General features: G+C 39.3%; 1 protein-coding gene across 1 annotated transcript in view; it reads left to right on the plus strand.

Annotated features, from left to right (window-relative positions):
• The window catches only part of Cdk6 (cyclin dependent kinase 6), a 224,013-nt gene that overhangs the window by 151,440 nt on the left and 57,378 nt on the right, over nt 1–15,195 (plus strand). Inside the window, exon 8 of the mRNA XM_010603498.3 lies at nt 11,990–12,099. Coding sequence (XP_010601800.1) covers nt 11,990–12,099 — 110 coding nt within the window. The remainder of the gene's footprint in view (nt 1–11,989; nt 12,100–15,195) is intronic.

A 15,195-nucleotide genomic window follows, 5' to 3' on the forward strand; every position in this document is an offset into this window, starting at 1 on the left:
TATATATATGCTTATGAAAAGTGAAAACATTGTTAGTATATAATGATACACTTATTAGAAAAATACTTTTTTAAACTAGGAAGCTGGAAATATTTAAAGCATAAATGAGTGAATTAGAAAACAGAATAATAGTAAAATGGAAAAACAAACATGAGAGTTGGTCCCTTACAAAGACTAACAACAAAGATAATCCTGGCGAAGCTGATCATGGGGAAGAGTCGCGTTATGGAATTCATCAGTCCATTCTGATACTGGGTGGTAGAGGTTAGGAGGAGCTCATGGCTCAGGAGACAGTATCAGATAGCATCTGCAGGGAATACCCCTAACCCAGTACAAGAGCAATAATAAAGTGTACCAGAGATGAAGTGAGTCAAAATGTTTGGTTTCCATTAATAAAACTTTTATCTCATAATATCTCCATGAGGAAAACCATTAGAATGGGTTAGTCCTACGTAGCTCTCTTTAAAAATGAATTTGTTAAAACACAAGGAATCTGGAATCCCAGGTAGAAGCTTCAGTTCTCTTCATTAGTAGCAACTTCTCAGTCTAGAAATTAAAGCAGAGATGTTTAGTTGTTGTGCTTATCTGTGGAGTGAAATGCAATCAGCTGACAGCTACCATGTCGTTCCTTCCTATTAATGCTAATTAGTTAGATCTAGCTGTGGGACCTGTTTCACAGAATTTCTTGTCTCAGCTTTCAGATAGGAAAGTTCATACTTTCAGCCCCGTAAGTTGCTGGAGCAAGATGATGGCATCCTGCAGTTTACTTAATGATTGCTTGTTACTCTTACATTCTAACAAATTTCTAAAGTACAGTTAAATGACATTCCTGTATTTGAACTGTGTGTCTCTGCATTCCAGTTTTCTTTTATGTCAAAAACTCTGTACATATACAGCCTTGCATTTCCTTTTTTTCCCCCCCTTTGGAAGCAGTTTGCTCCCTCTGCTGGCTCTAACTGTGAAATGAAAGTACATAAAATATAGTTCTGATTATGAATCTCAGGGATTGCTTGCCTTGATGCTCTTTGCCTTAGACTTTTTCTGTAGTGTAAAACCAAACTTTTGCTTGGCTGCCTCTAATTCTGGATATAAAATTGCCCAGGAATCTGACAGATCTTTATATTCCTTTCAAGAATAACTTGAAATTCTGAGACTAGTAGTGATTTCATAATTAAGAAAGTCTGGCATGCAGATTGACAGGGTAGAGTAGGTGCTCAATAGATATTTATTACTTTCTTGATTGCAGCCATATATTTATTATACATACGCAAATGATGTGTACTTTATGTTAGGAGCCGTAAATCACCCATCCTGTTTCATGAAGTCTTCTGTATTTCCAAAGCACCTTCTCGGTGTCTTGTTATAGTTCCACCCACACTGTATTAATGTCATTTCTTTTTCAGTTTGTCTCACTAGGCCATAGACTCTTCCAGGACAAGCACAGTGCACTGTTTGTTTTTATAATCTCACCCCCTATCGTGGTGGCTTGGTTGCCCAGAAAATGTTAGTGAACTTCACCATTGAACTATAAATGTCTTCCCGTGTAGTGTACAAAGAGCTAGAAATTTTAAGTAATTAGATTTTTTCTATATTCTGTTTTTACTATGAAGAAGTAATTGAAAGTAAATAAGGCATATGTCCCCACCATCTATATCTGTAATAATATATAGTGGTAATCGATACCATAATGGTTTTACCAAAGCTCTGCAGGGTATCATAGAGTTTTCATTTGCATTTTGTGCTTCAATTTTTTTAATGCAAGCCAGATTTTTATTTATATATTATTTGATTTTTTTTCTCTGATATCAAGGGTCTCATTGCTAGGCAAGTGCTCTAACAGTGAGCTACATCCCCAGCCTTATACCTTGCTGTTAAAGCAAGACATACTTACTCTTATTTTTCAGGTCTACATTAGTTCAATGCATTAAATTGCATACACAGGTATTTTCCAAAAGTTACTATAAGTTACTTCTTCCTAACCCTACACAGTGTCATTGACTAGAGCTTAGCAAAGTATTTTCCAAGGAATACAAATTCCAAAGAGTAGTAAATAGTTAATAAAGAGAAAAATCATTAGGCTTGGTAAGAGTTGAATTAAGTAAGTTTCTCTTCTTTTGTTGTTGTTTGTTTGCTTTGGTCCTGGGGATTGATCTTGGGTCCTTGCAGTTGGGAGGCAGGCGGTGGAACCACTGAGCTCAATCCCCAGCCCTAAGTTTCTCTTGATTGCCACACTTCTCAGAGATTCTAATATGTCAGCGTTCAGTGAACTTAAAGATGATAAACTCGGCATAGCCCTACATTTTCTTGATTTAGAATCCCATTTCATAGACTATTTCTGGGCATTACCTAAACTCCCCTTGGGAAACAGGCATGGACACAGTTAGCTGGGTCCCTTCAATATCTCCAGACCTCCCCCTTGGATTGGAAGTGTCTTTATTAATGAAAAATATTGAAGGAATTACTTTGCATTTATTTCTTTTGAAGTCAGATGAACTTTACAGATTCCATACATTTATCTTAATATTTACAGTAGCATTCTTTCCTGTCTTCCCCACCACATTGTTGGAATCAGTCAGACTGTAGGCCCCATAAGGGCAGAACCATACCCTAGTAATTACTAGCACTAAATGTCAGCCACCGAGCAGCACCTTACAAATGTTTAGTGAGTAGATGAAGACATCATTTCTATAGTCACGCAGAGTCTGCTATCTACAGGGAAAGTGGTAGCATTTGCCCAGTGTGTTTGTCCCTCAGTCTCTACCTCCAGTAGTTGGTCCTCCATGTTTAAATTCCTTGCCTGGGTGAACATGGACTCGATACAGCTGGAAATGTGTCTAAATGAACTCTTCAGCAGGAAATGTGGCAACAGATTTCTAGAAAGCAGCGGCATTCTTTGAAATGTTTGTAAATGGAAGGTAGAGTTTCTTTGAATTAGTTCTGAGGTAAAAGCTAAATTTTACCCCAAATGTAAAGGTTACTTTTCCTTTCAAGTTGTGTTTGAAGACAGCAGCTACCCAGCCCTGAACATCCATGCAGCATGAGGCCCTGAGTTTAGGTGAGAAACCTTCCTCTGGTTTTTATATTCACACGTGTCCTCTCCTGATAGCGGATGTACCTAGAAATACTCTGTGAAGTCCGTGGTATTGGTGTGGTTCTTCCTAGAAACTGAGACAATTTAAGAGAAGCATTGGGGCTCACTAAGAGCAAATGAATGTATATATTCTGTAATTATTTAATTAACAACTGTATTCTTCTCAATGATTGTTTCTTCACCTTTGCTCTAGAAGTTATATGGAATTTAAATTTTGATCAGATAACTAAGTCCAGGATGATGTAATGGCACCCTTATACTTGTGCTAAGTTCAAACGTGAAAAATTATTATTCCTAGTGATGTGACCTTTTTTTTTCCTCTTTTGCTTGGAACTCTAACAAAATGGTGGATAATAGTACTCAGGCTCCCCCACTGCATTTTCCTTCATTTCCTGGCTGTCCTCTCTGCATTTGATTTGTGTGCCTGTTTTATACTGAGTTAATGTAAATGAATGAGGGGTGAGATGGAGGAAGAGCCTGACTTGGGGAACTGGTTAGAGGATGACTTCACGTGCAAAGATAGAAGATACAAGAGGAGAACAAGTCGGGAAGAAGGACAGTGCTGTGGTCCGCAGGTTAGGGAGTCCTGGAGGGACAGCAGCAACATAACCATGCCCTGTGCAAAGCATCGTGGGTAGGTAAACCTTCCCTGACCTCCATCCTAGGACTCAGGTGTTTGAACACCCACTGCCCTAACCCCCTACCTGGTGGCCATTTTGGTGAAATCTTTGGGGATAACATTCTAGAAGAACATTTTCTGTATTTCTTGATGTTTTGGTAAACGTACACTGTTGTAAAAATGTTGTTTGATTGGGAAATAACATTTTTTATTGTGACTAGGCTAAACACCATAGGAAGGGAAAAAAGATCTGAGCCATTTAGATTCCACAACAAAGAGAAAAAAACGGAGTTATATAAGCCCTGTTTTAATTCCTGGTTCTGCCCTTCACTAGGTGATTGGTCCTTCACTGAAGATTATGTAAAGTATAATAGTTGGAGAGTCAAGCACAGTACTTCACATCTTCAGTGCTTTGCAAGTGTTTTCTTTCTCTAGCCCACTTCTTTATCCTCAGATAAGATTCAAAATAAAAAGTCTTAGAAAAAAAACACAGAATCCCATGGTAACCCATTCTGATGTTTAACAGCTCTTGTCAGGAAATACTTCCTTTGGTCTTACCCGAATTCCTAAGGCTGCAATCTGAGTCCTTCTGTCAGTTGTGCCCTTCCCCTTTTTTGTTTGTAGTTTTAATCTTACTGACTGAAAATCAGGAAACATCCTAATCTTCACAAGCATATTTTTTTACATTCTTGACTTTAACAGATAAAACACAAAATAATAGGGGGACACCAGAGTCCTCTGGACTTTAACTTTGTTTCTGGTATCCCAGATGTTATAGTTTGTGCTTAGGTGCCCCCTAAGACTCATGCAGATGAGGGGGGGCTTTCTTTTTCAGAGGTAGTTGAATCTGGAATGTGTGATGCTGGGGTTAAGAGTGTGTGAGTACTAAACCACTGCATGTGAGTGATTAACACCTCCCTAATCCCGGTAGTCTGAATAAGATAAAAGGGGCGGAAAGATGCTGTTAAACTCCCTCTTGTCACCTTTGCTGCTCATGCATGCCATTTTGTTTCTGCTCTGCCATGCCTGATTTTCATCTCTGCCTTGGAGTTGGCCAGTTATGGACTGAACCTTCTATGAACTGTAAGCCAAATAAACCCCTTTCCCCTTCTAACTTTTGATGCCAGGTATTTTGTCTCAGCAATGACAGAAAACTAACTAACACACCAGGCTGGCTGGAAATTGTATGGCTAGTTTCCTTTTCCTGTGTACATCTCTGTGAACCTCTTTAGATGGAGGGATGTATGGGGAACTCTGAGGAGAGCACATGCTGCCGAATGTCAGTCTTGGTAAGTCCATTCAGCTAGGGACCTCCAGACCCTTCCATTTAAGGAAGGTAGTGCCCACAGAATTTTAATATGTTCAAGAATGTGTGTGCCTTCACTTAGATTTCAAAACTACACTTCCATTTCCCTTTTCTCTCATACTAATCAATCTTGTCATAGGTTAGCATGTAGACTATGTAAAAATGATCCCAGTGACCAAGGAGAAAGAAGGCACAAATTTTAGAGGGCATTTGACTATTTCTATATCTCAAAAAAAGTCAATTTTTAAATTATCGTACACATCTCAGTAATTATGTGACCTCCTAAAGTATAGATTCCCTTAAGACTTAAAATAACGTTTTAAGAGGAAATGATGAGCTTTACAGTCTGCTATATCCTGTGTTTTCAGAATGATTTTCATTTCTACTTATCTGTAAAGGTTGAAGGAATGTCTGCAAATATTTACTTGGTTCCTATGATGAAGACAGAGAAAGATCAAATGGGTGATTGTTTAGTGTCAAAATAAAAAAACTGTGCTATACCGTACTTCTACAAAAGGAATGAATTTGTTGCTTGAAACAATAGACATTTAGCAAGGGGTAACTATTTTAAGTTTCACAGAGTTCAAAATGAAATCTGAACCGGGCAGCCTGAAGGAAAACATGGATCCTTTAGGCATTTCAAAACTTCATTTTATAAAAATTGAGTGGTCTGGAGCTTTATCAAGAAGTTGCATGTTGACTAAAGTTAATGGTGGTGGATTCTCAGGATTTCTGGAGTGGATTTGGATACCCAAGTGTGGTCTCTTTCCCTGTTATAGGAACCATGTGTCCAGCCCATGTTCTCCTTCCTAAGCCTGGAACCTCTTGTTCTTCTGTCTTCTGGCTACCCATACATTTATTGGTTTGTGCATTTATTTTATGCCTGCTACATACAATGCTGTTCAAAGTGCCGATGTTGAGAAGTCCACCTCAAAGTGTTTCTAGCCTCAAAAGGCTGGCTTTAGGTCTAGTATGTTGTAAGACAGCATGGAAGTTTGTAAGGGCAAGGCAGAGCAAATGTCCACAAGAATTAAGAATAGGTTGTGAGGAGGACCTAGTGAAAGGCCTCAACATATAAAAAGGCCCCAGTGAATCACACAGCACACATATTTTAAAATCTTGAAGCCTCTAAGCAAGGGCAAACTTTTTGTAATGAAGGAACATGTGACAAAGTCAGAGGACATGAAAGCCAGATCATGAAGACAATGTGGGTAAGCTGGACTTAATGTTGACCCTGAAAGTTCTGGAGAATGGATGAAGGATTTTGAGCAGGCAGCGCACTTGAAGTCAGAGTGGAAGGAAGCAAACTGGTAGGGAAAACCCCCAAACGAAGCTTCTGGGATCATCAGGAAGAGGCAGGGTTCGCAATGTAACTGTCAGGCCTGGTGACTTCATTGCTGAGGAGATGAGTAGGCAACCTTGGTAGCTGGTGATTTTGCTTACAGGGATCATGAATACAGGAGAGAAGCAAGTTTTAGTGGAAAGACAATGCATTTAGGGTTTGAGGTTCCTATGGAAGGAATAAGTAGCGACACCCACGAAAGAGTAGAAGTTGTTGTCAGAGGCTCTGCAGAGTTCTGGATACGGTGGTAGTGATGGTGATGGTGGTGCTTTTGACATGGAGTCTCACTATGGTGCCCAGGCCTCAAATTCACAATCTTTCTACCTCCGCTGGGATTGCAGGAGTACATCACCACAGCTGGCATGGGAACAGTATGGATTTAGGAGGCAGCTGCACAGGGTGTGCATCTAGGGGTTGTGCATTATATGAGAAAAGTGACTGCCTGAGAATGTAGCCTTAGAGAGAGCAATTATTTACGGAAGAGAAAGCTGGAGTATGCCAAGGATTGCATCCATATTTTATAAACCATTATCCACACCTGTTTGCATTTGAAAACACATGAAGTGGACCTAAAGGAGGATAGCACTCCACTGGTACAGCCCATAGGAATTACAAAACCAAAGAAATGGCATCAAGGATAGCCAACCCTAGAATTCTTGAGTCTGTAGAGTGTGGACATTTGTAAGTCTTCCATTACAGCTGCCCTATCATTGAGAATAGTAACAGAGCACATCTTACAGGCCACCTACTCCAGAGGTCCTCTTTTGGCACCTACGAAAACTGAGGCTTGAAGTCCCAGCCTTTGTTAGTCTCTTCATCTGTAAACTATGGGAATTAGTGCCCCAACAGGAAATACTGTCTATGACTCACTCAATATAATAAGGTAATTCAAAGTTTGACAGGACTTAACACAGATATGGGTTTAGGGGACTGGGGATGGTGCCATACCTTGACTTTTCGTAGCAGCGAGGCTGTTAGCATTCTCAGGCTCAGAAGGACAAAGGGGAGGAATCCAGGGGAAACAGTCACATAGAGTAAGCTGCCTGAAGTGGCCGTGACTGTGTGTTGACAACACAGCCTGCTGCAGACAACTTGCTGGAGGAAACTAAGGAGTTAAGGACTTGACCTTCTCTTCTCTCTCTCTCTGAACTCCTGCCAAAACTTCCCATTGGCCAGACTCAATAAGAAACTGGAGGCATATGGCAGATAGAGGTCTACCTCCAGGGCAGAGAGCATCTGGAGAGGCAAAAGGAGGAGCCCAGCGCGGTGTTCACACCCAGCTTCTCTGCTGAATCAGACTGACAGTTTTTCAGGATCTTGGTGAAAGGGTACATGAATAAAAGACTGTTACGTAGATTATTAAGTGAGCACAGTTTACTCTGATATGTATTTTGAGGCAGAGTTGGCCTTGGCTCTACTTTATCTTGTATTGTTACTGAACTGCTTCAAAAAATTGTGAATAGAGATCAAAGCAGTTTAAACAGATACATTCGCTTGTGTAAATATCCTTGAACTCCACCCCCCTTTCCACCACCCCTCCTGTTGCCAAATCCATTCAGCACCTCTAGAGGCTGTTAATACATGTAATGGTTGTAATAAACATTGTATTTGCTTGGGTTCCAGCTGGCTCCAACCACCAAACTCTGTCCATAGCTCCTATTGTTATCTTTGCTTACCAGACAACTGCCTTGTTACCATTGGTAGCTACCTTTGTCACAGATTTCTAAATGTTGATCTTTAAATATTGCACTCATTGTTTCCCACAGCATGTTTTTAAATTTAGATTTGATATTATGCCTTGTTTTTAAGGGCAGTTAGAATTATTCAACATAGAGGAGCTTTTAATAAAAATTAATTATATTGTTAATTGTCCTTCCTTCTTGCAATAAAATTTGGAAACGTTTTTATCAGCAATGTTCACACTATATAAAGCTCTCAAATAAATAAATTTCTGCTTATTTGTGACTTAAAGTGCCTTAGGCAGTCTTTCATTGGGAGTTTTTATAGGTACAAGATTATAATTCCTTAAAAAAAAGGAATTTATGTTTTACCATTAGGAAAATGTTGTTCTCAAGAACTTAGAACTAGATTTTGTAAATTGTCATCATTTGAGTAGCATACTCTTAGAAAAAAGAGAATTAATGATTACATATTTTTAAAGATGAATAAAACTAAGAAAAAACAGTATAAAATAATAGCTAAATATTCTTTTATTAACAAAAATTGAAAATAAAGTTTCAGCTAAAAGAAAACAACAAAGAAAAAGAAACTAGGAGGGGGAAATTTAAGAGGATAAAAATAGAAATCAAAAAATTAGAAAATAAAACATAATCCTCCCAAAGTGGAAATAAAACGCTGTGTGAGTTTTTAAAAATAAATAATACAGCTAAACTTTTGATAAGCCTGTCAGATATAAAGAGAAAGAAAATACATTAAAAAAGAAAAAAATCAGTATAACCAAGGAAACTGATAAAATAACAGTAAGAAATAAACCAATACATTTTTTTTAAATCTAGATTGAGTTTCCACAGAACACATTTTATCTTAATCATAGTTGACTTAGAAAGATACTGAAAACTGAACAGACTTAAGTTTGGTAAAGGCACACAACTAAAACAGATGCAAAACCAGATGACTTTATGGGTGAATTTTACCCTCAAGGAACTAATTATTTTTGTATTGTTATACAATTAAAGAATATAGGAAAGATGGAAAGATTGCATATTCCTGATATTGAAACAGGAAAAAATTAACAAAAAACTTTAGTCTCCTTGATGAGTATAAGTTAATATATGAGAAAAATTAATATCCTAAATAAATATTAGCAAATAGAATTCTCAGGTTTCTTAAAAGATTAATGGCTAATAATTAGGAATGATTGTTTCAGAAGGCAAGAATGGTATAATAGGAAATTTATTAATATGTCATTTATAAAATAAAGGAGAGTGGTCATTTCAATAAGTATTTTTAAAAGCAGTTGATAAAAATTTATTCTGTTTGGAGTGGTAATTAAATTTTAAATAGAAAGGAACTAAAATATACCAATATTGTTTTTATTTTTACTGTGTAAACATGTTATGATCATATTGGTATCTCAGACTAAAGTATTGAAAACGAAGATAGCCCTACCAAAATTTTTTTAGTGGGATGAGTAACCAATCAGAATCCACAGTGTCCAGGGATTTAGCTCAGAGGTTCCGCCGCCTGCCTTGCAAGCACAAGGTCCCGAGTTCGATCCCCAGTACCAGAAAAAAAAAAAGGAAAGAAACCAGTTTCCTTAGAACAGCTTAAAGTAATGCTTTATTCAGATTAAACTTTTTGTCTCATAAAATGCTAGATTGTAAAAGAGTAACCGGAACTGAAGTGAGAAAATAAATATGCCTTCACAGGATCTGTGTGACTGTAACCCACTCAAGTGGAACTTTATGGACATTTGGCACCTGCACTTCTGTTTACAGTCTGTCAGAGGAGCAAAGAAGTGTTTCTCCAGCTAGAAATATTAATAAAGCAGAGATACATTATGTAACTAAAAAGTGGAGCCCAAAATTGGATGGATACTCTCAGAAAAATGCCATCTTCTCTTTGGGGAACGACTGGTCATTGAGCTTTGCCCAGTTATCTTTCTAAGAATGATTGCCTTAAAATAATTACTTGGATATTTGTTAAATTTTTCTTGTACAGATATAATAAACAGGTGGCTCACACATGGGGATCTCACTCGGTGAGGGAGCAAGAGAAAGTACAGATACCTAAGTTTTTCTCAAAACCCCAGGATGATTCTTTTCGCGGTCAGGGTTGAAAACCGGTGGTACCGTCTAGTGTACGACTAGAGTGTAAAGGGTATGGAAATATTATGGAGGATGAGGCTGGAAAGCTGTATTGGAGCTTACTGATAACTGGAGCATCATCATTTTGGTATTGCTAGTTTGTGTTTTTTATTTCTATTCCATCACCGTAATTCCTCTATTAGAGATTAACCAGATATCCGTTAAATAAGTTTGAGCCCTAGATAAATTCAAAGCTAAGTATGTTAAATGAGATAAAGGGGAAGCTGTTAATGTTGCTGATTACTGCAAAACTTAACCTCCCCTTCATAGTTGTTTATAAGCTCATCAGTTGACTGGATTCAGCTGAGCACTTCTGCTCTGTGTGACGTCGGGTGGGGCTGCATTCATCCGGGGACTCCGTTGGTCTTGACTGTTCAAAAAAATGTGAGAAAATGAAAAAATGGAAATAAAGTATGTGTAAATTGGAAAGTGAGTAGGGGGTGAAAGGAGGGCAGCGATATGGGGAAAAAATGAGAACCAAGACCTGTCGTGTAAAGGTACAGGACCCCAGTGATGAATGTAGCTATACTGTATACCTAAAATGTACCAATAAACTCAATGAGAAAAAAAAATGGCTTGCTTATGTTGCTTTCAGCAAACAGCTCAGCTGGGTGTGGAGACCAGAACATTTTTTTTGGCTCCTCCTGGCAAGGCGACTGGGTCCCAGGAGGAACTATCTGCAAAGGCCCAGCATACAAGGGTTCTTGTGACCATGCTTTTGTAGCCTCAGACATTGTTTCCTCCCCATTCTCCAGGTCAAGCAAGTCACAGAGGCCGACCTGAATTCAGTGGAAAGTGAATAAACTCTGTCCCTTGATGGAAGCGACAGCGTGTGCATCAAGGAGCAGAGATTGATACTAGCGTTTCTAGAGAGCTTCTGCGCCGATCTAATGCACCCATCCATAAAGCTGAATTTTAGGAAATTTAGAGGGGCATGGATAATAAAATGAGAAGACAAATCAGTAAAGACAAAAGGAATCTGAATGATACAAAACATTTGTGTAGTAGAGTTATGTGTTCAGTTTTTTACCTGACAATAAAAGAAAAGCCCTCAATTTCAGGTATCCATAAAGTATCTGCCTCTCTACCCTGCCCAAAAAAGGAAGCACTTAAGCCCCTGTACAGACATAAATCTGAAGCCTTAGCATCGTATGTCTTCAGGCCTCAGCCTGGCTAAAGTGATTGCAATTGTGTTTGTATCATCTGTTTGATGTACTCTGCGCTAAATGGGTTTTTCTGTTTTCTGGATCTCTTCCTCTGGATGACTTTTTTTCTCATGTGATATGAATATTTGTGTTACATGTTCTCTCTGAAGCTCTTCCCGCTTTTTATTTGTTTCCTGAAAAGAGCATCACGGGAGGGGTTTTATTTTGATTCCCCAGTGTCATGATAAGGACAGTTTTGACTTGTCCTCGGGGTTCTGGAGACCCAGGGTCACATTCCATCAGCCTCTGGAATCTTCTAATTTTCCGATAATATCGACCTGAGAATTGAGGTGGAATTGTTGGCATGATCTGCTTTCCGTGTATTATCTTTTAAGTCCTGTAAGAAAAAAAAAGTCGCTTTAAATAAGAGGTCTCGGGTCTTTGCTTTCTGGGGCCTGTGTTATTTTGCATTCTTGTGTGAGGACGATATCATTTCCTGGCCTGTGAGTGGAGTCCTGTTTACTCACTGCATTTATCACAGTGTCACCCTAGATTTATAGGAGTTCTTTGCAAAATGGATCTTGTCCTTAAACCACCAGGGCTGGGGCGCTGAAGCCAGCTGCTGTGTCCCTCAGTAACACCAGATCTTGCCATTGCAGGTTGTCACACTGTGGTACCGTGCTCCTGAAGTCTTGCTCCAGTCCAGCTACGCCACCCCCGTGGATCTCTGGAGTGTTGGCTGCATATTTGCAGAAATGTTTCGTAGAAAGTAAGACACATGCTTTCTTTTTGAAATCTTTGGTAATTTAAGTAGCAATGCAGCATTTACTCTCTCAGGTTGTGGTCTGGATACACCTGCTCCTAGGGTCCCTTCTGAGCCTCCCCTGAAAACACTCACTCACCTTTTACATTGCACTTTCATGTGACTGAAGCTTTGAACTCTTAGAAACTTTGGGAAGGAAAACCTCACTGTTGTTCCAATTTACATTGCTTTCCTTGGTGATAAGACATGGTGACCCCAAGTATATTATATTTTTTAGTGAAAAAAAATTCTCGAGGATATTTATCCATAGGAGGAGAACTATTAAGTACATGGAAATTTTGATGGTGGGGATCGTTGAAAACAGAATGTTTTTAGCCTTCAAGACAGAGGCAAGGGCGGTGTCAGTGCTGCTGCATGGAAAGACTGGGTTCGTGGGAGTTCCAGAGAGGGCAGAAATGGAATGAAGGCATATAGAAATTAAAGAAATAAAGATTATTTGCTCAGAGAGGGGACAACCTAATGATTAAACAGTGATATGACAAGTACCTAAGGGTTTGTGATTCTCCCTGGATGCCTAAGTCTGGACCACCACACACTGGAGATGATTCCAGCAGCATTCAGAAGGGAGGTGGGTGAGGTGGGTGACTTCTAGAGTCACCCTGGGTATGAAAGTCTGTGATTCATTTGTTTGATTTTCGGGTCACAAGAAATAGCCAAACAGTATAATAAAAAACTGCCAGGAAAATGATCCCTACCTGGGTACTAAGTTCAGCTTTGTCAAAATTAAACAAAGAACTTCATTATAATCTAATCTCTCTTCTATTTTTATTTCCATGGGAAAATGTGAGTTGGGAAGCTAAGCATATTCCCACTGGACATATTATGTTCAAAATGTGGCTACAGGATAGTTCATTAGGAAAAATGGTCAGTCATTACTTTGTTTGTTTGTTTGTTTTAATCAAGTTTTGTGCAGTGAGTTTTGGGGACTCTTGTCTAGAACTCAGCAAGTTCTAACTGTAGCTCACAGGATGGGATAATGGCAAGGATATCAGAGTACACAGATGTTTCATAGCAGCCTCCTGTGCCAGGTACAGTGCCAGAGCTGTTTCTTTGTTACCTTTTTTAAATTTTTACAATAAGAAACTGCAGTGGACTGGTTGATTTGTCTTAACATCAGGCAACTAAAAAAGTAGCAGGAGTATGAATCAGAAGGAAGTCTTGTGAGTTCTAATCTAGTGTTGTTTAAAAAAAGTAACATTCAGCTCAGCTACAGTGTCTACCAAATGGGCTAATGAGTGGTTTGGACTAGATGGCAGCATTAGCACCACTTGGGCCCCTTTTGAAAATGCAAATTCTCAGGTCTCATCCAGGCCTACTGAATTAGAAGCTTGTGGGCTGAACTCCAGGAACCTGTGTTGTAACAAGCCCTCCACTCAATCTCATAAACCCTTCAGGGTAAGAACCACTGGGTCAGATGACAGTGTCACCAGGGATGGGCAGTCGTTAAAAGTGCAGTTCCCGGGCCACTCCCTTGAGATTCTAATTCACGACTGGGCCGGGGCCAGGAGTTTTTTTGTTTGGGTTTGGTTTTTGGTTTTTTTGTACCATAGATTGAACTCAGGTCCTTGCACTTTCGAGACAGGTTTTAGAACCACTGAGCTAAATAAATCCCTGGCCCGAGGAGTTCTTATTTTTTAAAGTGCCTCTGGTAACTCTTTGCACCCAACACATTGTGTTAAAGGCTTATGGTCAGAAATGGGAATAAATTGCTGTTAGTAGAGCAGAATGGGAGTTAAGACTGTCTGTCATTCCAGGTCATCCAACAAATAACTTAAGTGTAACTAAAAGCTGGTTAGAGAAATGCTTATTAGACTTACACGTATGTATCTAGAATTGTCCTCAGTGTAAAGATGGTGCCTATCTATTAGCCATAGTTGATGGTAAAACCAAAGTTTTTATGTATTTTCCCTGGTACCAGGGATTGAACTCAGGACCTTGCACTTGAGAGGCAGGTGTACCACCACTGAGCTAAATCCCTGGCCCCCAAACCAAAGTTTTTTAAAACTGTTAAAAGATAAAATTTAAGATAGATATATTCATTCATTCCTTTGCTGATAAGGAAGGAATTTGCTTTATTTTTAAGTACAGACAGTTCTATGCTCATGGAACATTTACAACCCCAAATTTTATTTTTAAGCATTAAAATATATTCTCCACTGAAATGATAGTGTAATTGGTAATCAGGTTCCCAGCCTCTCTTGCAGAATTCTCTATAACCTGGAACAAATTTGAAACATCAATTGCACTAATTTATCAAAACGTCTTTTTCTATGGGAAAATGTATTCTGTTTTCCAGTCCAACATGACAGAACTGCCACTCCATCCTAGTACTAGAACTGAGAAAGGGGATTCACTCGTTAAGGGGTCAAAGAAGATTCTTTTGACAGTAATGGCAACACGCTGCTTTGTTTTCTGGGAAAATGAGATGTTGGGTAGACCCACTGCCTCTTCAAATATACCCATAAGAAAGTATTCTTGGGCCGGGGATTTAGCTCAGCGGTTCGGTGGCCTGCCTTGCAAGTACAAGGACCCGAGTTCAATCCAGAAGTCTCACACAAAGGTAGTAAATTGAGAAATAATTGTGTGGAGGAGGCAGCAATATCAGAAACCGGGTCCATATGAATTATCACTGAAATAAAATGAGCCCAAGCCAACCACACATCCTTGCTTGGGTGGGAGCCTAGTCCCCTAGGTAGTTCCTGCTGGGGTGGCTGTAATCTTGAATGTGACCATGGGAGCTGAGCTTTGTTCTGACTTAGTTCATGTTTGGAATTTCCTGTGATACCACCCAGATATCTGAATATGCCATGCTGCCAAATGTATCCTGGGGTCCTAACCCCAGATTTTACTTAGGTCAAACTTCTGAGTCAGTGTTGACCCAGCTGAGAGGTCACAAACCATGGATTCAGAAAGCAGTCCTGTCCCTAATCTTTTTCTCTCTCTTTTCTTTTCTCTTCTCTTCTCTCTTCTTTTCCCTCCCTCCCTCCCTTTCTCCCTCCCTCCCTTCTTTCTTTCTTTCTTTCTTTCTTTCTTTCTCTTTCT

The sequence above is a fragment of the Fukomys damarensis genome, unplaced genomic scaffold (genome assembly GCF_012274545.1).
Source record: "Fukomys damarensis isolate Sample0158 unplaced genomic scaffold, DMR_v1.0_HiC HiC_scaffold_4, whole genome shotgun sequence".
In the NCBI taxonomy this organism is placed as follows: Eukaryota; Metazoa; Chordata; class Mammalia; order Rodentia; family Bathyergidae; genus Fukomys; species Fukomys damarensis.